Source organism: Chiloscyllium plagiosum, chromosome 24 (assembly GCF_004010195.1).
Source record: "Chiloscyllium plagiosum isolate BGI_BamShark_2017 chromosome 24, ASM401019v2, whole genome shotgun sequence".
NCBI lineage: Eukaryota > Metazoa > Chordata > Chondrichthyes > Orectolobiformes > Hemiscylliidae > Chiloscyllium > Chiloscyllium plagiosum.
In genome coordinates this window covers 5,031,837-5,053,856 of record NC_057733.1, presented here as the reverse complement: position 1 = coordinate 5,053,856, position 22,020 = coordinate 5,031,837, and the positions used below count along the sequence as shown (strand labels likewise).

Genomic DNA, 22,020 nt, shown 5'->3' with positions numbered 1-22,020 from the left:
CTTGTAATGTACATAAATGATCTGGAAGAGAGCATTGTTGGTCTGATCAGTAAGTTTGCAGATGACACGAATACTGGTGGAATAGCAGAAAGGATATGGGACTGTCAAAGAATACAGGAGGATATAGACAGACTGGAGAGCTGGGTGGAGAAGTGGCAGATGGAGTTCAATCCAAGCAAATGTGAGGTGATGCATTTTGGGAAGTCTAATTCTAGAGCCAACTGTACTGCAAACGGAAGAGCCTTGAGAAAAATTGATGAGCAGAGAGATCTGGGAATTCAGGTCCACTCTACCTTGAAGGTTGCTGCACAGGTGGATAGAGTGGTCAAGAATGTATATGATATGCTTGCCTTCAATGGACAGGGTATTGAGTATAAGAGCTGGCAAGTCATATTAAAATTGGAGAAGAGTTTGATTCAGCCGCATTTAGAATACAGTGTATAGTTCTGGTCGCCGTATTACCAAAAGGATGTGAATGCTTTGGAGAGGGTGCAGAGAAGGTTTACGAGGATGTAGCCTGGTATGGAAGGTGCTAGCTATGAAGAGAAGTTGAGCAGGTTAGGATTGTTTTCATTAGAAAAAAGGAGATTTTGGGGAGACCCGATTGAAGTCTACAAAATCATGAAGGGTATAGACAGGGTAGATAGAGATAAGCTTTTTCCCAGGGTGAGAGATTTGATAACAAGAGGTCACGCTTTCAAGATGAGAGGAGAAAAGTCTAAGGAGGATACACATGGAAAGTACTTTACACAGAGGGTGGTAGGTGCCTGGAACGCGTTGCCAGCAGAGGTAGTAGAGGCAGGCACCGTAAATTTATTTAAGGTGCGTCTGGACAGATACATGAGTAGGTAGGGAGCAGAGCGATACAGATGCTTAGGAATTGGGCGATAGGTTAAGGCAGTGGATTTGGATCAGCTCAGGCTTGGAGGGTCAAAGGGCCTGTTTCTGGGTTATAGATTTTCTTTGTTCTTTGTTCTCATGTGGTTGCGGGAGCAAAGGTTCTTGGGTGTATACATGCATAAAATATTAAAAGTTGAAAGACAGGTTGAGTGAATAGTTAGCATAGCATACATTATCCCAAATTCTCTTGAGAAACAGATAATAAGAGCAAAGAAATCATGTCAAACTTGTACAGAACACTAGCTTGGATTCTTTCAAGGGATGTAAGCATCACCAGTAGGCCAACATTTGTCGCTCATCCCTAATTACCCTTGCAATGGTGATGATGAGCTGCCTTCATGATGCACTTCAATGCATATGATATAGGTACAGCACTGTTATGCAGGAGGTTCCGGTATTTTGGTCCTGTAACAGTAAAAGAATGGCGATATAGTTTTAAGTCAAAATGGAGGGGAAACTGAATGTGGTGCTCTCAAGCATCAGCTGTTCCTGTTCTAGATGATACGCATTGCAGGTTTGAAAGGTGCTGTTGAAAGAGTCTCTGTGAAAACAGCTTTTATGAGTTCCTGAAATGCATCTTGTAAATGGTATATGCTGCTGACAGTATGCGTAGGTGGTGAATGTGGTGCCAATCAAGTGTGTTGTTTTGTCCTGGATAGTGTGAAGCTTCAAATGTTGTTGGAGCTGCTCTCATCCAGTTAAGTGGAAAGTAATCCATTACAATTCTCACTTGTGCCTTGTAGATGGTGGATAGGCTTTGGTAGTCATAGAGATGTGGGTTACTTGCTACAGGATTCTTATAACCGCAGCATTTAAATGAAAAATCCAGTTCAGTTTCTAATCAATAACATTGACAGCGAGGGTAATGCCACTGAGTGTCAAAGGCAATTGGTTAGGTTCCTTCTTGCTGGATACTGCCTTGTATTTGTTTTGCACAAATGTTACTTGCCACTTCTCAGCTCACACCTGGATGTTATCCAGTCTTGTTATGTGGGAACATTCTGTACTCGAGAAGTCACAAATAGCATTGATCTCATAATCAACAGAAAACATCTTCACTTCTAACCTTTTGCAGAAGCGATCTTTAACTGAAGTACGACTTGATAGTGATGTCGATAGCACTTTATATCATTTTGTTGATTGAGAGCAGACTGATGGGGTGGTAATTAATTCTCCTGTTTCTTTTTTATGGACACGACATACTGGGACAAGTTTCCACACTGTCGAGTAGATGCCAGTGCTGTAAATGTACTGAAACAAGTTGGCTCGTCCTGGAACAGATGCCTTCAGCACTACCACTGGAATATTGTTGGCGCCTGATGCATTTGCAGTACCTAAAGTCTTCAGCTATTTCTTGACATCATGTCACTATGCCTGAACTGATGCTGTGAGACTTCATAGGGTCAGCAGTCCATTTTAAGGACTTCTAAGGCATTTCCTTTCCTCGCAGCATAGCACTGTTTCTTTCAAAATCATCCGGTGCAATTCATTTGCCCTATACAACATGCTTAGAATTTTAGGGCCTGCTAATTATTGCACATATCTCCACGAACATGGAATAGTTAAGTTTTGAATTGTCATTACACCAGATACAAAATGGTAAATTCCAGGATAGTTGGAAATTCTCCCACAAATATCACACAACCAGTTTTATGTCACTGGATGGAGTATTTTGCTTATTTCCATGTTGGTTAAACTTGTTTTTTGACTGGTACCAGGTGAGGTTCCTTTCCAAATCATGGCAAAGACCAAATCAAAAGTTTCTCCTTCAACGTAAACCTGAAAAATCCTCATAGAAGTTTAAATTTCCTGGGTAGGAAATTTGCTGGTGCTATTCGGATGGGTTTAAACTAGCTCAGCAGGGAGATGGGAACCTGAGGTGTAGTTCCAGTGCACACGAGTATGAGAGTAGGGAGGGCATGGACAGCATTTCACGGTCGCAGGAATATGTTGGCAAACAGCAAGCTGGTTTGAAGTGTGTCTACTTCAACGCCAGAAGTATCTGAAATAAGGCTGGTGAGCTTGCAGCATGGATAGGTACCTGGGACTTCGATGTTGTGGCCAATTCGGAAACATGAATAGAGCAGGGTCTGGAATGGATGTTGCTGGTTCCAGGGTTTAGATATTTCATTAAGAACAAGCAAGGTGGTAAAAGAGGGGGAGGAGTGGCCTTGTTAGTCAAGAATAATATAACAGTGGCTGAAAGAACTTTTGACGAGGACAATATGGGCTGAGGTTAGAAACAGGAAAAGAGAGGTCACACTGCTGGGAGTTTTTTATATAACTCTGCAGAGTTCCAGGGAGATGGAGGAGAGGATTGGCAAAATGATTCTGGGTAGGAGTGAAAGGAACAGGGTGGTCATTAAGGGAAACTTTAACTTTGCCCAACATTGACTGGAAATGCTCTACCTCTAGTACGTCGGATGGATCAGTTTTTAACCAGCGTGTGCAGGAGGGTTTCCTGACACAGCATATCGAAGGGCCAACAAGAGGGGAGGCCACACTGGATCTGGTGCTTGGTAATGAACCAGGCCAGGTGTCTGATTTAGTGGTAGGTGAGTACTTTGGAGAGAGTGACCATAATTCAGTTACATTTAGTTTAGCGATGGAAAGGGATAGGTACATGCCACAGGTCAAGAGTTATTGATGGAGCAAGAGCAATTATAATGCGAATAGGCAAGACTTGGGAGGCATAGGATGGGGTAGCAAAATGCAGGGGACTTTTTAGATTAGATTACTTACAGTGTGGAAACAGGCCCTTCGGCCCAACAAGTCCACACCGACCCGCTGAAGCGCAACCCACCCAGACCCATTCCCCTACATTTACCCCTGGCACCTAACACTACGGGCAATTTAGCATGGCCAATTCACCTGACCTGGACATTTTTGGTCTGTGGGAGGAAACCGGAGCACCCGGATGGGGATCGGGACAATCGAAACGTGAAGCTGGTTTAAGGAACAGATATTGCATGCCTTTGATAGGTATGTCCGTATCAGGCAGGGAGGAAGTGATAAGGTAGGGGAACCGTGGTTTACTATAGAAATTGCATCTCTTGTTAAGCGGAAGGAGGAGGCTTATGTGATGATGAAACGTGATGGTTCAGTTAAGGCGATGGAGAGTTGCAGATTAGCTAGGAAGGATTTAAGGAGAGAGTTAAGAAGAGCAAAGGGAGTACAAAAGCAGTCTTTAGCAGGTGGAATAAAGGAGAACCCTAAAGCTTTCTATAGGCATGTGAGGAATAAAAGGATGACTAGGGTAGGAATAGGGCCAGTCAGAGACAGAAGTGGGAAGTTGTGTGTGGACCCTGTGGAGATCAGAGAGATGCTAAACAAATATTTCTCATTGATTTTCACTCAGGAAAAGGAGAATATTTTAGAGGGGAAGATTACGATACGAGATATTAGACTAGAAAGGATTGATGTTAGTAAGGAAGAGCTGTTGCTGAAAATGTGTTGCTGGAAAAGCACAGCTCAGGCAGCATCCAAGGAACAGGAGAATCCTGAAGAAGGGCTTATGCCCGAAACGTCGATTCTCCTGTTCCTTGGATGCTGCCTGACCTGCTGCGCTTTTCCAGCAACACATTTTCAGCTCTGATCTCCAGCATCTGCAGTCCTCACTTTCTTCTCAAGGAAGAGCTGTTATCAATTCTAGGAGTGAAAGTGGACAAGTCCCCTGGGCCAGATGGGATTTATTCAAGGATTCTCTAGGAAACCAGGGAGGAGATGGTGAAGCTTTTAGCTTTGATCTTTGAGTCATCATTGTCTGCAGGTTTAGTACCAGAGGACTGGAGGATTGCACATGTTGTGCCCTTGTTCAAGATGGGCAGTAGAGATGACCCAGGTAATGATAGACCAGTGAGCCTTACTTCTGTTGTAGGAAAGGATTATAAGAGATAGGATTTATAATCATCTAGCAAGTAACAGTTTGTTTGTACATAGTCAACATGGTTTCATCAAGAGTAGGTCGAGTCTCACAAAGCTCATTGAGTTTTTTGAGAGGGTGACCAAGTATGTAGATGGGGGTAGGGCAGTTGACGTAGTATACATGGACTTCAGTAAAACCTTTGATCAGGTTTCACATGGTAGGCTGTTGGGAGAAAATGCAGAGGCATGGGATTGAGGGTGATTTAGCAGTTTGGATTTGAAACTGGCTTCCTGTAAGGAGGCAGCGAGTGGTGGTTGATGGAAAATATTCAGCCTGGAGACCGGTTACTAGTGGTGGGCCACAAAGATCTGTTTTGGGACCACTGCTGTTTGTCATTTTTATAAATGACTTGGATGCAGGCAAAGATGGATGGATGAATAAGTTTGCAGATGACACTAAAGTCGGTGGAGTAGTAGATAGTGTGGAAGAATGTTGCAGGGGGACTTGGATAAACTGCAAGATTGGGCTGAGGGGTGGCAAATAGAGTTCAATGCAGCGAAATGGGAGGTGCAACACTTTGGGAAGAATAACAGGAAGGCAGAATACTGGATCGATGGAAAGATCTTGGTACTGTGAATGTGCAGAGAGATCTTGGAGTCCATGTACTTGGATCCCTGAAAGTTGCCACCAAGGCTGATAGAGCTGTCAAGGCGGCATATGGTGTGTTAGGTTTTATAAGTGGAGGGATTGAGTTCCAGAGCCGTGATGTCATGCTGCAACTATACAAAGCACTAGTGTGGCCTCACTTGGAATATTGTGTACACTTCTGGTCACCCCATTACAGGAAGGATGTGGAAGCATTGGAAAAGGTGCAGAGGAGATTTACCAGGATGTTGCCTGATCTGGAGAGAAGCTCTTATTAGGAAAGGCTGAGGGACTTGAGTCCGTTTTCAGTGGAAAGAAGAAGGCTAAGAGGGGACTTGATAGATACATACAAGGATGATCAGAGGATTAGATAGGGTAGACAGTGAAAGTCTTTTTCCTAGAATGACGACGTCAGCTTGTACAAGGGCACATGACTACAAATTGAGGGGTGATAGATTTAAGACAGATGTCAGAGGCAGGTTCTTTACTCAGAGTGGTAAGGGCTTGGAATGCCCTGCCTGCCAATGTAGTTAACTCACCCACATTAGGGAGATTTAAACAATCCTTGCATAAGCACATGGATGATGATGGGATAGTGTAGGGGGATGAGCTTAGATTAGTTCACTAGTCGGTGCAACATCGAGGGCCGTACTGTTCTATGTAGTACTGTTCTGTGTTCTATCACCCCCCAATTTCGGGCTCACTATATCTTGATGTCCCTCTCCCTGCTGCTCTAGATTCAGCCCACATTTCAGTTTAATTTAGGACCATAGGTCACAGCAGTGCAAGTAAGGCCATTTGGCCCATCGAGTCCACTCCGCCATTTAATCAAGGCTGATGGGCATTTCAACACCACTTACCAGCACTCACCCCATATCCCCTAATTCCTTGCGAGATCAAGAATTTATCAATCTCTGCCTTGACGACATTTAATATCCCTGCCTACACAGCACTCCGTGGCAATGAATTCCACAGGCCCAGCACACTCTAGCTGAAGAAATGTCTCCTCATTTCAGTTCTAAATTGACCCCCCTCTAATTCTAAGGCTGTGCCCACAGGTCCTAGTCTCCCCGCCTAATGGAAACAGCATCCCAGTGTCCACCCTTTCTAAGCCATGCATTATCTTTGTAAGCTTCTGTTAGATCTCTCCTCAACCTTCTAATCTCGAATGAATACAATCCCAGGATCCTCAGCCGTTCATCGTATGTTTGGCCTACCATTCCAGGGATCATCCATGTGAATCTCTGCTGGACACGTTCCAGTGCCACTATATCCTTCCTGAGGTGTGGGGCCCAAAATTAGACACAGTATTCTAAATGGGGCCTGTCTGGAACTTTATAAATTCTCAGAAGCACATCACTGTTTTACATTTCAACCTTCTTGGGATAAATGACAACTTTACATTCACTTTCTTGATCACAGACTCAATCCGCAAGTTAACCTTTTACAGAATCCTGGACTAACACTCCCAGATCTCTTTGTACGTTGCCTTTATGAATTTTCTCACCGTTTAGAAAATATTCCATACCTGTATTCTTTTTCCCAAAGTGCAAGACCTCGCATTTGCTCACGTTGAATTTCATCAGCCATTTCCTGGACCACTCTCCTAAACTATCTAAATCTTCCTGCAGCCTCCCCACCTCCTCAGTACTATATGCATGTTTGCCTAACTTTGTATCATCGGCAAACGTCACCAGAATGCCCCAGTGCCTTCATCCAGATCATTTATATATAAAGTGAACAGCTGCGGCCCCAACACTGAACCCTGTGGGACACCTCTTGTCACCAGCTGCCATTCCGAAAAAGAACCTTTTATTTCAACTCTCTGCCTTCTGTCAGACAGCCAATCCTCAATCCATGCCAGTAGCTCACCTCGAACACCATGAGCTCACCTTACTCAGCCTCCCTTTTGAAGTCGAGATAGATAATATCCACTGAGTTTCCCTGGTCTAACCTACTTGTTACCTCTTCAAAGAAATCTAAGGTTTGTCAGGCACGGCCTTCCCGTTACTAAATCCATGCTGACTTGTTCTAATCCGACCCTGCACTTCCAAGAATTCAGAAAGCTCATCCTAAATGATGGATTCTAGAATTTTACCAACAACCAAGGTATTAGTACAATTGGTATCTTAGTAAGTTACTGGTAATTAACTAATTGGTAATTTAGGACACTCCTCTCTTGGAATCGAAGGTTGTGGCGTATATTTCAGGCTTTCTTCCATGGCTGCATACAGTGCTGTGTTGCTGGAGATTCCAACTTTCAAATCAGATATTAAACTATAACTAATCAAGCAAACATAAATGACATCAGGGTTCCACGTGACAACAGAGAATTCTCTCATACTGGTCAACACCCTCCCTTCGTGGGCGGCACAGTGGTTAGCACTGCTGCCTCACAGCGCCAGAGACCCGGGTTCAATTCCCGACTCAGGCGACTGACTGTGTGGAGTTTGCACATTCTCCCTGTGTCTGCGTGGGTTTCCTCTGGGTGCTCCGGTTTCCTCCCACAGTCCAAAGATGTGCAGGTCAGGTGAATTGGCCATGCTAAATTGCCCGTAGTGTTAGGTAAAAGGGGTAAATGTAGGGGAATGGGTGGGTTGCGCTTCGGTGGGTCAGTGTGGACTTGTTGGGCCGAAGGGCCTGTTTCCACACTAAGTAATCTAATCTAATCTAATCTCCCCAGGCTGCAAAATCATTTTAAAAAATCATATTGGCTATTAATCTCATTTACTTTCTTTTGATATTTTGCTTTGTACAAGGTGTTATCAGAACTAACTAATGCCTAGTGGCATTACGCCAACAGCACACACCTTCAAGCTGTCTGTATTGAAAAGAACATCGAACTGACCAGAATAATCAAGAACCCAATAAGCAGGCACCTGTTCTCTGCATAGAACAGAATTCTGTTCAAGCCTTTAGCCTGTTTGAAGTATTGGGAGCTTGAGGAGCACACAGCCTACTGTTGGTTTACCCATGGTAACACCTCAGCCAGACTCAAATTGCCAAACAACCAGCACTCAAAAATAGGCATCCACGAGGCATACAAGAATGAATAAAAATGATCGACACCAAGAGCAGAGCAACATTATGGAAATGAAGAACTTCCCTTCCCATATGTTTTGTTTACATCTTGTGTTTAAATACAAATGGACTTTTTACATGTTTTAGTAGGTTCCATAAATTTAAAACCTTCATCAAGGAAAAGAATATCAATTCATTATCTTCTTCAAACTGCAAGAGTCTTCAGCAGTCTTAGCAAAGGCACAATAGCAATGATGGTCAGAATTCATTTCCACAATACCAAACTTTTTGCTTTAAAAAAACAACACCAGAAGTGAGGGAGGAATACAGGCAGAATAGAGTCACAGACATATACAGCACGGAAACAGACCCTTTTGTCCAACTCGCCCATATTGATCAAATACCTCAACCTAATCTCACCCCATTTGCCAGCACTTGGCCCATATCCCTCTAGTTTTTGGTTAGAGTGGTGCAGCACCACTTTAATCTAAACTCTGGTTTCCAGCATCTGCAGTCATTGTTTTTACCATATCCCTCTAAACTCTTCCTATTAATATACCCATCCAGATGCCTTTTAAATGTTGCAACTGTACCAGCCTCCACCACTTCCTCTGGCAGTTCATTCCATACACGTACCACCCTCTGTGTGAAAAAGTTGCCCCTTAGCTCTCTTTTATGTCTTTTCCCCTCTCACCCTAAATCTATACCCCCGAGTTTTGGACTACCCCACCCCAGAGAAAAGACTTTGTCTATTTATCCTATCCATGCCCTTCATGATTTTATAAACGTCAATAAGGTCACCCCTCAGCCTCCAATGTTCCAACCCTGGCAACATCCTTGTAAATCTTTTCTGAACCCTTTCAAGTTTCACAACATCTTTCCAATAGGAAGGAGACCAGAAATGCACGCAATATTCCAACAGTGGCCTAACCAATGTCCTGGACAGCCACAACATGACCTCCCAACTCCTGTACTCAATACTCTGACCAATAAAGGAAAACATACCAAATGCCTTCTTCACTATCCTATTTACCTATGACTCTACTTTCAAGGAGCTATGAACCTGCACTCCAAGGTCTCTTTGTTCAGCAACACTCCCTCGGACCTTACCATTAAGTGTATAAGTCCTGCTAAGATTTGCTTTCCCAAAATGCAACAACTCGTACTTACCTAAATTCAATTCCATCTGCCACTCCTCAGCCCACTGGCCCATCTGATCAAGATGCCATTGTAATCTGAGGTAACCATCTTTGCTGTCCACTACACCTTCATCTGCAAACTTACTAACTATACCTCCTATGTTCACATCCAAATCATTTATATAAATGACAAAAAGTAGTGGTCCCAGCACTGCTTGTGGCATACCACTGGTCACAGACCTCGAGTCTGAAAAACAACCCTCCACCACCACCCTCTGTCTTCTACATTTGAGCCAGTTCTGTATCCAAATAGTTATTCCTCCCTGTATTCTACAAGATCTAACCTTGCTAACCAGTCTCCCATGGGGAACCTTGGCAAATGTCTTACTGAAGTCCATATAGATAATGCTCTGCCCTCAGCAACCCTCTGTGACTTCTTCAATAAACTCAAATAGGTTAGTGAGATGTGATTTCCCACGCACAGTCATGTTGACTATCCCTAATCAGTTCTTACCTTTCCAAACCTGTGTAAATCGTGTCCCTCAGGATTCCCTCCAACAACTTGCTCACCACTGATGTCAGGCTCACTAGTCTATAGTTCCCTGGCTTGTCCTTACCACCTTTCTTAAATAATTGTACCACATTAGCCAACCTCCAGTCTTCTGGCACCTCACCTGTGACTATCAATGATACAAATATCTCAGCAAGAGGGGCCAGCTATCACTTCCCTAGCTTCTCAGAGTTCTAGGATACACCTGATCAGGTCCTTGGAATTTATCCACTTGTATGTATTTCAAGACATCCAGCACTTCCTTCTCTGTAAAAGGACATTTTTCAAGATGTCACTATCTATTTCCCTATATTCTATATCTTCTACATCCTTCTCCACAGTAAACACTGATATCTCCCCCATCTCCTGCGGTTCCACATAAAGGCCGCCTTGCTGATCCTTGAGGGATCTAGATTAGAGTGGTGCTGGAAAAGCGCAGCAGGTCAGGCAGCATCTGAGGAGCAGGAAAATCTACGTTTTGGGCAAAAGCCCTTCATCAGGGATCTTTGAGGGGCCCTATTCTCTCTCTAGTTGCCTTTTTGTCATTAAAGAATTTGTGAAAACCCTTTGGATTCTCCTTAACCCTATTTGCCAAAGCTATCTCATGCCCCTTTTTGCCCTCCTGATGGCCCTCTAAGTATACTCCTACTGCCTTTATACTCGAAGGATTCACTCAATGTATCTGAGAAAATGTAAAGGTAATGAGTGGGTAGGGAAAGAGTTAAGTTTCAGTTGTGTGACAAAGGCTCAGCTAGCAAGACTCTGACCAGATAAGAACTTGCAGTAAACAATGAAGTGCTGGAGCAAGGGTAGTGGGTTAATGGGTTAGAAAGCATCCATTGTGTAATGCCAGCTAACAAGTTGAAAAGCTTCCATTGTGTAACACCAGATGGCTTAATTGTAATAGTCACCCAATCAATAGAGATGTTACCTTATTTGGATGCTGCTCCCTGTATATCATTATACAATTCAAGAAGAATCTGCTATTCAAGAGAAGACCGAGAACTCATGTATCTGTGCACATGGGCAATCGTATCTCTCTTCCAGGGCCCAGAATAAAGACGAAGAAGGTAAAGCCATACTGTGTGGCTGAGCATTTACTTTGACCGATACGGACATAGAGAAACAGAACAACATATCCTGTCTATACTTGATATATGCTTCCTGCTTTTTCTGAACTAAACCTTCAATTTCTCTCATCATCTAGCATTCTTAAAACTAATAGATTTATGGTTGCTGGCCCCAAAGTGCTCCCCCACTGACACCTCAGTCACCTGCCCTGCCTTATTCCTGAACAGTAGGTCAAGTTTTGCACCTTCTGTCGTAGATACATCCATATACTAAATCAGAAAGTTTCCTGTACACACCTAAAAAATTCCTATCTAAACAGAACACTACGGCAATCCCAGTCTATGTTTGGAAAGTTAAAATCTCTGACCATAATCACCCTATTTTTCTTACAGATAACTGAAATCTCTTTACAAATTTCCTGCTGACTGTTCGGGGATCTATAATACATTCCCAATAAGGTGATTATCCCTTTTGTATTTCCCAGTTCCACCCAGATAACTTCCCTGGATGTAAGTCCGGGAATATCCCAAGTACAGCTGTAACACTATCCCTTATCAAAAACGCCATTGCTTCTCCTCTCTTGCCTCCCTTTCTATCTGTCTGCAGCAGGTGTTTCCTGGAACATTAAGCTGCCAGTTGGTTTAGTTAAAGGCACAAGACATACCGAGGGTGGATAAATCACTCGGACCAGACGGACCACACCCCAGAGTTCTGAAGGAGATAGGTGACGAGAATGTATAGGCACTTGTACTGAACTTTCAGGAATCTTTGGAGTCAGGGATAATCCCAGAGGAAGAGGTAGGAAGAATACAGGCATGGACTATTTGGTAGGAAGAAGAGAGACATGGACTATTTTTGAAATGGGGAGAAAATTCAGAAATCTGAAGTGCAAGGAGACTTGGGAGTTCTACTCCAGGATTCTCTCAATGTAACCTTGCAGGTTGAGTCAGTAGTTGGGAAGGCAAATGCAGTGATAGCATTTATTTTGAAAGGACTTGAATATAAAAGCAGGGATGTATTTCTGAGGTTCTATAAGGCTCTGGTCAGACAACATTTGGAGTATTGTGTGCAGTTCTGGGCACAGATTTGTCCTTGGCTGCTTTGGGAAGCGAGAAATGTGATTGCTTCGCCACTTGCAAAGATTTTTGCATCCTTGCTCTCCACCGGAGTCGTACCGGAGGACTGGAGGGAGGCAAATGTAATTCCTCTCTTCAAAAAGTAAATAGGGAAATCCCTTGCAATTACAGACCAGTCAGTCTCACGTCTGTTATCTGCAAGGTATTAGAAAGGATTCTGAGGGATAGGATTTATGACCATCTGGAAGAGCATAGCTTGATTAAATGCAGTCAGCACGGCTTTGAGGGGCAGGTGATGCCTCACAAATCTTATTGATTTCTTCAAGGATGTTACTAGACAAGTTGATCATGGTCAAGCGGTGGATGTGGTGTATATGGACTTCAGCAAGGCATTTAATAAGGTTCCCCGTGCTAGGCTCATTCAGAAGGTCAGGAGGAATGGGAATACAGGGAAATTTAGCTGTCTGGATACAGAATTGGCTGGTTGACAGAAGACTGTGAGTGGTAGTGGAAGAAAAGTATTCTGCCTGGAAGTCAGTGGTGAGTGGTGTTCCACAGGGCTCTGTTCTTGGGCCTCTACTCTTTGTAATTTTATTAATGACTTGGATGAGGAGATTGAAGGATAGGTAAGCAAATTTACAGATGACACAAAGGTTGGAGGTGTTGTTGACAGTATAGAGGACTGTTGTCGGCTGCAGCGTGACATTGACAGGATGCAGAGATGGGCTGGGAAGTGGCAGATGGAGATCAACCTGGATAAATGCGAAGTGATGCATTTTGATTAGATTAGATTAGATTACTTACAGTGTGGAAACAGGCCCTTCGGCCCAACAAGTCCACACCGACCCGCCGAAGCGAAACCCACCCATACCCCTACATTTACCCCCTACCTAACACTATGGGCAATTTAGCATGGCCAATGCATCTGACCTGCACATTTTTGGACTGTGGGAGGAAACCGGAGCACCCGGAGAAAACCCACGGAGACACGGGGTGAATGTGCAAACTCCACACAGTCAGTCGCCTGAGGCGGGAATTGAACCCGGGTCTCTGGCGCTGTGAGGCAGCAGTGCTAACCACTGTGCCACCGTGCTGCCCATTTTGGAAGGTCGAACTTGAAAGTTGAGTACAGGATTAAAGACAGGATTTTTGGCAATGTGAAGGAACAGCGGGATCTTGGTGTGCAGGTACATAGATCCCTTAAAATTGCCACCCAAGTGGACAGGATTGTTAAGAAAGCATATGGTGTTTTGGCTTTCATTAACAGGGGGATTGACTTTAAGAGCCGTGAGATCTTGTTTACCAGGATGCTGCCTGGAATGGAGGGCTTATCTTATGAAGAGAGGTTGACTGAGCTCAGACTTTTTTCATTGGACCTAATTGAGGTGTACAAGATAATGAGAGGCATAGATAGAGTTGATAGCCGGAGAGTTTTTCCCAGGGCAGAAATTGTTAACACAAGGGGTCATAGTTTTAAGCTGTTTGGCGGAAAGTAGAGAGGGGATGTCAGAGGCGGATTCTTTACGCAGAGAGTTGAGAGAACATGGAATGCGTTGCCAGCAGCAGTTGTGGAAGCGAGGTCATTGGGGATATTTAAGAGACTGCTGGACATGCATATGGTCACAGAAATTTGAGAGTTCGTACATTAGGTTTACCTTACACGAGGATCAATGGTTGGCACAACATCGTGGGCTGAAGGTCCTGTTCTGTGCTGTACTGTTCTATGTTCTATATCTCAGGAAGGATTTACTGATTTTGGACGTGTTCACAGGAGGTTCACGAGAATGGTCACAGGATTGAAAAGCTTAACATATGAGGAATGTTTGAGGACTGTGGGTCTATATGTGATTAGAAAGATGAGGGGGGGGGATCTAATTGAACCATTCAGAATACTGAATGGTCTGGATAGAATGGGTGTTGGGAAGATGTTTCCATTGGTAGGAGAGACTAGGACCCGAGGGCACAGACTTAGAGTAAAGGGAAGATCTTTCAGAACGGAGATAAGGAGAAACTTCTTCTGCCAGACAGTGCTGAATCTATGGAATTCATTGCCACAGAAGGCTATGGAGGCAAGGTCATTGATTATATTTAAGTCGGAGATAGATAGGTTCTTAAATATCAAGGGGATCAAGGATTACAGGGAGAATGTGATTGAGAAACTTGTAAGCCACAATTGAATGGCAAAGCAAAGCATACGCGATGGGCTGAATGGCCTAATTTCTGCTTCTATGTCTTATGGACTGGAAAGTGACTAACGTAACACTGTCATTAAGAAGGGAAGGAGATAGAAGACAGGAAATAAGAGTAAAAATGACCTCGGTTGTTGGTAAGCTTTTCAGAGTCCATTACTAAGAATCAGATTGCTGAGCATTTGGAAGTTCATGGTAAAATAGGGCAGAGTCAGCATAGCATCATCAAGGAGAGGTCATGTCTGACAAATCTGAGAATTCTTTGAGAAGGTAATAAGCAAGTTAAACAAAGGAGAGCCAGTGGATGTGATCCACTTGGATTTCCAGAAAGTCTTTGACAAAGTGCCACAGAGGAGGCTGCTATTCTAACAGCCCGTGGTGTTAGGGGCAAGATACTGGCATGGATCAAGGATTGGCTGATTGACAGAACAGAGAATAGGGATAAAGGGGTTTTTTCAGGATGGCAGCCAGCAAATAGTTGAGTTCTGCTGGGGACAGTGTAGGGACTACAACTATTCACATTAATACATTAAGAATCTGGATGAAGGGACTGAGAGCGTTGTTGCTAAGTTTGCAGGTAACACAAAGGTAGGTGAAGGGATAGGTCATGTTCAGGAAATGAGAGGCTGCAGAAGAATTTGGACATGCTGGGCAAATTGGGCAAAAAAAGTGGTATTTGGATTAAAATATGAGAAAGTACTTTGGTGCAAAGAATAGAAGCGAGAATTATTTTCTGAACAGAAAGAAGCTTTGAAATCTGAAGCACAACGGGATGTGGGAGTCCTTGTTCAGGATTCTGTGAAGGTTAATGTGTAGGTTTAGTTGGCAGTTATGAAGGCAAATGCAATGTTCACATTCATTTAAAGAGAGCTAGAATAGAAGAGCAGAGATGTGCTGCTGAGGTTGCATAAGGCTCTGGTCAGATTGCATTTAGAATATTGTGATTGGTTTTGGGCCCCATATCTAAGGAAGGATGCGTCGCCTAGGAGCGGAACCAGAGGAAGTTTACAGCAATGATCAGAGGGATTTAGCACTTGTCATATGAGGAACGGTTGAGGACTCGGGGTCTGCACTTGGGGTATAGAACAATGGGGGCGGTGGGATCTGATTGAAACTTTCAGGATATGGAGATGCCTGGATAGTGATCGTGGAGAAGACGTTTCCACTAGTAGAAGGGGCTAGGACCCGAGGGAACATCCTTAGTGTAAAGGGACAACCCTTTAGAAAGAAATGAGAAGGAATTTTTTCAACCAAAGGGTGGTAACTGTGAAGAATTTATTGTCACAGAGGGCTTTGGTAGCCAAGTCATTGAGGGTATTTAAGACAGAGATGAATAGATTCTTGATTAGTTAGGGGATCAAGGGTTACAGGGAGAAGGCAGGAGAATGGGGTTGAGAAATGTATCAATCACATTGGAATAGTAGAGCAGATTCGTTGGGTTAAATGGCCTAAAACTGCTCCTATATCTTATGGTCACACAGGCCTGCCAATCAGTGGAAAAGATCAGAGTGGCTGGGAACACAAAGAAAGGGACAATCTCAAAGTTCTGACAGTAAAACACATCTATTTTAGTGGTTAATCAGGAAGAGGATCCATGAATACTCAAATCATGGTACAGCTGCACAATGGTTTCTTCACAAACATTAAAAAAATTGCTTACTGGATTAACTTGACAACTATAATAGGACCTTACACCAGTTTGCCCCGCCCACCTCCAAAAAGTTATTAATTTGCACAATGTGAGCATCACTAGTTCTGCTAATATTTGTGGCCAAAATAATAATTGCTCTTAAGGTAAAAAAAAGAGTCATCTTCAAGTCTTCAAGATGATTTAAATCTTTCCCATCAGCAAAACTGTAATTCAAAGCAATGAAATGTGTTGCGGGATAGCTAGTTAGCGATGAAGAACGACACGAAAAGCAGAGGTTCAACTTGGCTAAAGTCACCATGAAGGTTTCGCCTTCATGACAGTGACGTTCAGGCTAAATTCACTAGTCATCTCTCTCTCCCCCCCTATGGTTCTCTGGGACTATTGTAACTTTATCTTTACCTACTTTTGGTTAAAAACGCACCAGCGATACAATTTCATATTTGATGAGCAAATATTTCAGGAAGCATTAAAGATTTCCAGCAAACAAAAACATGGTGTTGTCGTCCCGCTCCCGCCCCCTCCCCCAGTCGAAGCAAAATGGTCAGAGACAGAGTATAGTGTTACCTCCTTCATCTTTATTCCAAACCCTGGAGGGAGAGAGAACGATCACCCATCTGAACAGCAGTATCTTAATGAACTATCTAGTCATTTTACAGGGAGGAGCATCCAGATAAGGCAACATATATATTAATTGGGTGACCATTACAATCAGCAAGCATCAACAGTAAAGATTAAGCCATCTGCTGGTACAAGGTTAATGTTCTTAACCTTGTTAACTAGCTTCCCATAATGAATACTTTCACCTTGTTAAACTGAATTACATACTGAATGCTACCTCATCTTGTTAAATGCCTCACACAATGAATGCTTTTCCACCTTGTGAACCCACTACCCTTGCCTCCAGCACCCTATTGTTAACTGTATGTTCTTATCTGATCTGAGTCATGCTCAGCTGAAATTTTGTTTCACAAAACTCATAACTTAACTCTTTCCTTGCCTGCTTATACCTAATACACATTCTCAGTGTAAGGAATTGAAATCAATTGTTATAGCTTGTAACCACACCTTACTGCAAGTACTAATACTCCATGTATGCAAAAGGATAAGCTTTTAAAACCAATGTATTTTACTGTCAGCATATGCAATTTTTTGCAATGTGTACATGATATAGCTCAACTTTATTGTAAATGCTCAAAACTTTAGCATGAAACATTAAGTAATTTGAATGCTTTATTGACAGATTAAACAATAAACAGTCAACACAAACTTAAACATTAATTTAACATTCAACTGCTTTCCTCACATTTTCTGTCAGTGTTTCATATGACCTCATTCAATGACAAAATCTCACATCTGGCATTTTCATACACTGCACCACTGGATCTACTTTACAGATGTACGTATAAAATCCACAGGGTAAGTGCATTAATCACTGGAGTCATGCAACATAACGCACACCTGTCACAATGCATCATTGACACAAGATAGTAAAACCATTTGAAACAATCACCACTCACACTTTCTTCATAAATAGATCTTGACATATATTGCATACAGATAATTTGTTTTACAAGCTTATACAAAGCAGCCAGGTCACAGCACTGCTGGGCAGCACAAAGGCCACACTGAATAAAACTGGCTGTCCTTACATTAAATGCACAACATTCTTCAAGGTGAGGTTTTAAGCCCAATCATCTTCAGCTGCTTCATTAATGACCTTCCCTCCATCATAAGGTCAGATTTGAGGATGTTTGCTGACGAATGCACAACGATCAGCATCACTCATGACTTCTCAGATACTGAAGCAATCCATGTTCAAATGCAACAAGATCTGGACAATATCTAGGCTTGGGCTGACAACTGACAAATAATATTCATGGCGCACAAATGCTAGGCAATATAATCACCATTCTTTGACATTCAATGTTGTCACCATCACCATACGTCCCATTACCAACATCCTGGGGGTTACCACTGACCAGAAACTGAACTGGACTCGCTATATAAATACAGTGGTGACAGCAGCAGGATAGAGACTATGACTACTGCATTGAGTAACTCACCTCCTGACTCACAAAAGCCTGTCCACCATCTATGAGACGCAAGTCAAGGGTGTAATGGCATCATCCCCATTTTCATGGACGGGTGCAGCTCCAACAACACTTAAGAGGTTTGACACCATCCAGGACAAAGCAACCCGCTTGACTGGCACTACATCCACAATCATCCATTCCCTCAACTACCAATGCTCAGTAGCAGCAGTGTGTCGTATGTGCAAGGTGCATTGCAGAAATTTGCCAAGATCCTTTTCACTCACCATTCTGACTTGAAAATATATTGCAGTTCCTTCAGTGTCACTAGGTCAAAGTCATGAAATTTCCTAAGAATGTTGTAGGTCTATCTACAGCACATGGACTGTAGCAGTTCAATGATGCAGCTTACCATCAGCTTTTCAAGGGCAATTAGAGATGGGCAACAAATGCTGGCCCAGCCAGAGACACACACATCCCTTGAGTAAATTTAAAAAACTTCCAACTTCTTACAATTTTGCAAGCTCTGTGCTATTTGTAGTGCTGACCATCAACCAGAGAAAGAGATTTGCAGACATTGGCAAGGAAAGATTTTAGTTGAAATGCATTTTGTTATTAAACACAATGGAGGTTACAGATGATAATTACAAAAATAACTTAGCCAGTTACAGTTGAGACAGGAATAGCTAGGGATTTTTTAAAAAATGCATGTGTACTAACCTGACCATAATTATCTATCCCAGAAACTAAGCGGTTCAGATTTAACAAATCAAAGGATGTCCGCAGTGCCTGCCCGAGGGTGGTGAGCCCTGATGCCTGAAGATTCTTCAGCTCATTCATGAAAGTCGCATGGTTTTCTTTCCAACCAGCCTGCAAAATAATTGTAACATCTAATAGTTATTGGACGCGCATGAGTCACAAAAGGTTAGTACTCAGGGTCAAAAGTCTTTACTAGAGGAATTGAACATAACAATATGGGTGTTATGCCTCAATTATACAGGGCATCTAGATGAGATGAGATTCCCTACACTATGGAAACAGGCCCTTCGGCCCAACAAGTCCACACCACTCCTCCGAAGAGTGACCCACCTAAACCCATTCCCCGACCCTATATTTATCCTCGACTAATGCACCAAACAGTATGGGCAATTCACCTGACCAGCACATCTTTGGACTGAGGAGGGAAACCGGAGCACCTGGAAGAAATCCACACAGACACAGGGAGAATGTGCAAACTCCACACAGATAGGCACCTGAGTCACCGGTGAAAACACATTAAATATTATTTGCAGTTTTGCCCTCATTATTTAAGAGAAGCTGGAAATGCATTGGAAGCAGTTCAGAGCATGTTGACTAGATTGATACCCGGAATGAGCAGGTTGTCTAATGAGAAAAAGACTGGGGAAGAATAAGGGGTGACTCGACTAAAGTGTTTAAGATAGTAAACTATAGTAATAATGTGGACATGGAAAGTACGTCTCCTGTTTGATGGTAAAAATCAATCTTGCCCTGAATTATAGCACCAATGAAAATTGCCCTTTCTTTCAGAGTTTGAATTCCTTTGACAATTACACTCATACTAAAGACGACAAATTCAAAATCATATTTCAGACATCAAACCTTCCAAGGGAGAGGTTTTCTTTAAATACACATCTTCTGAAGCAGGCTATAGCATGAATGGGAGGTCGGAGTTAGAGAGGAACAAAGAAGAGTTATAAAAAGACATGCACTGCCACAAAATTAAGTCTCAGATTTTTTTTGCTGACCCATCTGAAAGTCTAAATGTCGGTCCACTGCCAGACAATCCAGCTCCGATATTCTAGACTTGCAATCCTGTGCAGGTGATATTACAGCAACTTCTCCAGCAGGCTCAAACAACGGGTTGGCAGGAGTTAAGGACACCATAATCACCTCAAATACACCAAAGCTTTCCATCATGTACTCATCAGGACAATCACAAGAATGCCATATTTCAGATGATCACAATAATTTATAAGAAAAAAGAGGTGCTGACTGATTGGAAAGTCTAATCTTGATTGACGAGCATGCTGACTCTCGCATTGGCCGAAGGGCTGCCATAAAGAAAACAACAGGGAACTAGAAGCACCTATGTTGCCAGACAGTTAAAATAAACATGCAAGGCTTGTACATATTCCTTCTCTTTACAGAGTATGAAGGTGTCGCTACAGGACTAGTTCTCTAATAGAATCATTTTGCAATCCTGCCCATTGTTGACTTCTGCATGATTCTAACCATTTGTTTTTATGCCATTTCCCATTATATTCTTACCCAACAAAAATCTGTTGAGCTGTGACCTCTAAGCTCTAAGTACCTCTAGCAACCGCAGTGCTTTGGGAATTTAAGTCAGCAATTTTGGTCAACAATGGTGATACTAGAATTGAGATCTTCTAGTCAAAGGCCCAAATGCAGATTGCAGCTTCTAACTACTCAAGGGTCACAGCAGTCAGCATTACTGGGTTTCCTCCAACAGATGTGGCAGTTACATGGATTGGCTATGCTAAATTGCCCTAGTGTCCAGGGATGTGTAGGTTGTGCGAATTAGCCATGGGAAATGCAGGGTTTCAGGGACAGGGTAGGCAGGATCGATCTGGGTGGGACGATCTTGCAAGGGTCAGTGCAGACTTGATGGGCCAAATTCTCTACCTGCACTCTAGGCATTCTACGAAAAAACATCCAGCTGGCTGGCGTTTGATATCCCTTTACCAGTCTCTACTCAGCAGAATTCTTCACTGGAGTGCTGCTTGAGATGATAGAATCTGCAAGTGAGCAAAATTCCCTTAACTGAACAAGAATTGTACAGCGGCAATGTTTAGATAAATGAATGGCTGCACTAATCATTGAGACTGAGGGCCTTGACAGGATGCATGAGGCGAGGACGATACCTCTTTATGGAGAGATAGAAAAGTAAAGCACAGAACAGATCCTTCGGCTGACAATTAGGATTAACCCTAATCTAAAAATAAAATAACCTAACCTACGTAACCCCCAATTCGCTGCTGAACATGTGCATGCTCAGTAGTCATTTAAATATCGCTAATGATTCTGCTTCCACCCACCGTTGGCAACGCATTCTATGCATTCACAACTCTCAGTAAAGAACCTGTCTCTGGCATCTCCTCTATACCTTCCTCCTAAAATCTTAAAACTATGACGCCTCATGCCTGTCATTTCTGCCCTGGGGAAAAGTCTCTGGCTATCAACTCCACCCATGTCTCTCATTACCTTGTATACCTCGGTCAGTCACCTCTCTTCGTACTTCTCTCTCTCTTGAGAGAAAAGTCCAAGCTTAATCAACCTCTCTTCGTAAGACAGGCTTTCTAGTCCAGGCAGCATCCTGGTAAACCTTCTTTGCACCCTCTACAAAGCCTCTGTATCTTTCTTATAATAGGACGACCAGAACTGGACACAATATTCCAAGTGTGGTCTCACCAGGGTTTTGAAGAGCTGCAGCAAAACCTCGTGGCTCTTAAACTCAATCCCCCTGTTAATAAAAGCCAAAACACCATATACTTTCTTAACAACCCTATCCACTTGGGTGGCAACTTTGAGGGATCTATGCAATTGAACACCAAGATCCCTCTAGAAGAATACAGCGCAGTACAGGCCCTTTGGCCCTCGATGTTGCGCTGATCCAAGCCCACCTAACCTATACTAACCCACTATCCTCCATATACCTATCCAATGCCCGCTTAAATGCCCATAAAGAGGGAGAGTCCACCACTGAAATTGTGCACTTTCATAACTGAGATTGTTGGATCTTTAAGCATAAAGGATATGGTGATAGGGGGAGAATGTGGAGTTATGAAGTTCAGCCGTGATCTTGAATCATAATCCTTTATCTTATGTTATTAATATGCTTGAG

General features: G+C 42.9%; 1 protein-coding gene across 3 annotated transcripts in view; it reads right to left on the bottom strand.

Annotated features, from left to right (window-relative positions):
• The window catches only part of LOC122561996 (integrator complex subunit 6-like), a 77,652-nt gene that overhangs the window by 29,976 nt on the left and 25,656 nt on the right, over positions 1 to 22,020 (bottom strand). For all 3 annotated transcript variants that reach the window (XM_043714360.1, XM_043714361.1, XM_043714362.1), the window contains exon 3: positions 18,858 to 19,007. In XM_043714360.1, coding sequence (XP_043570295.1) covers positions 18,858 to 19,007 — 150 coding nt within the window. The remainder of the gene's footprint in view (positions 1 to 18,857; positions 19,008 to 22,020) is intronic.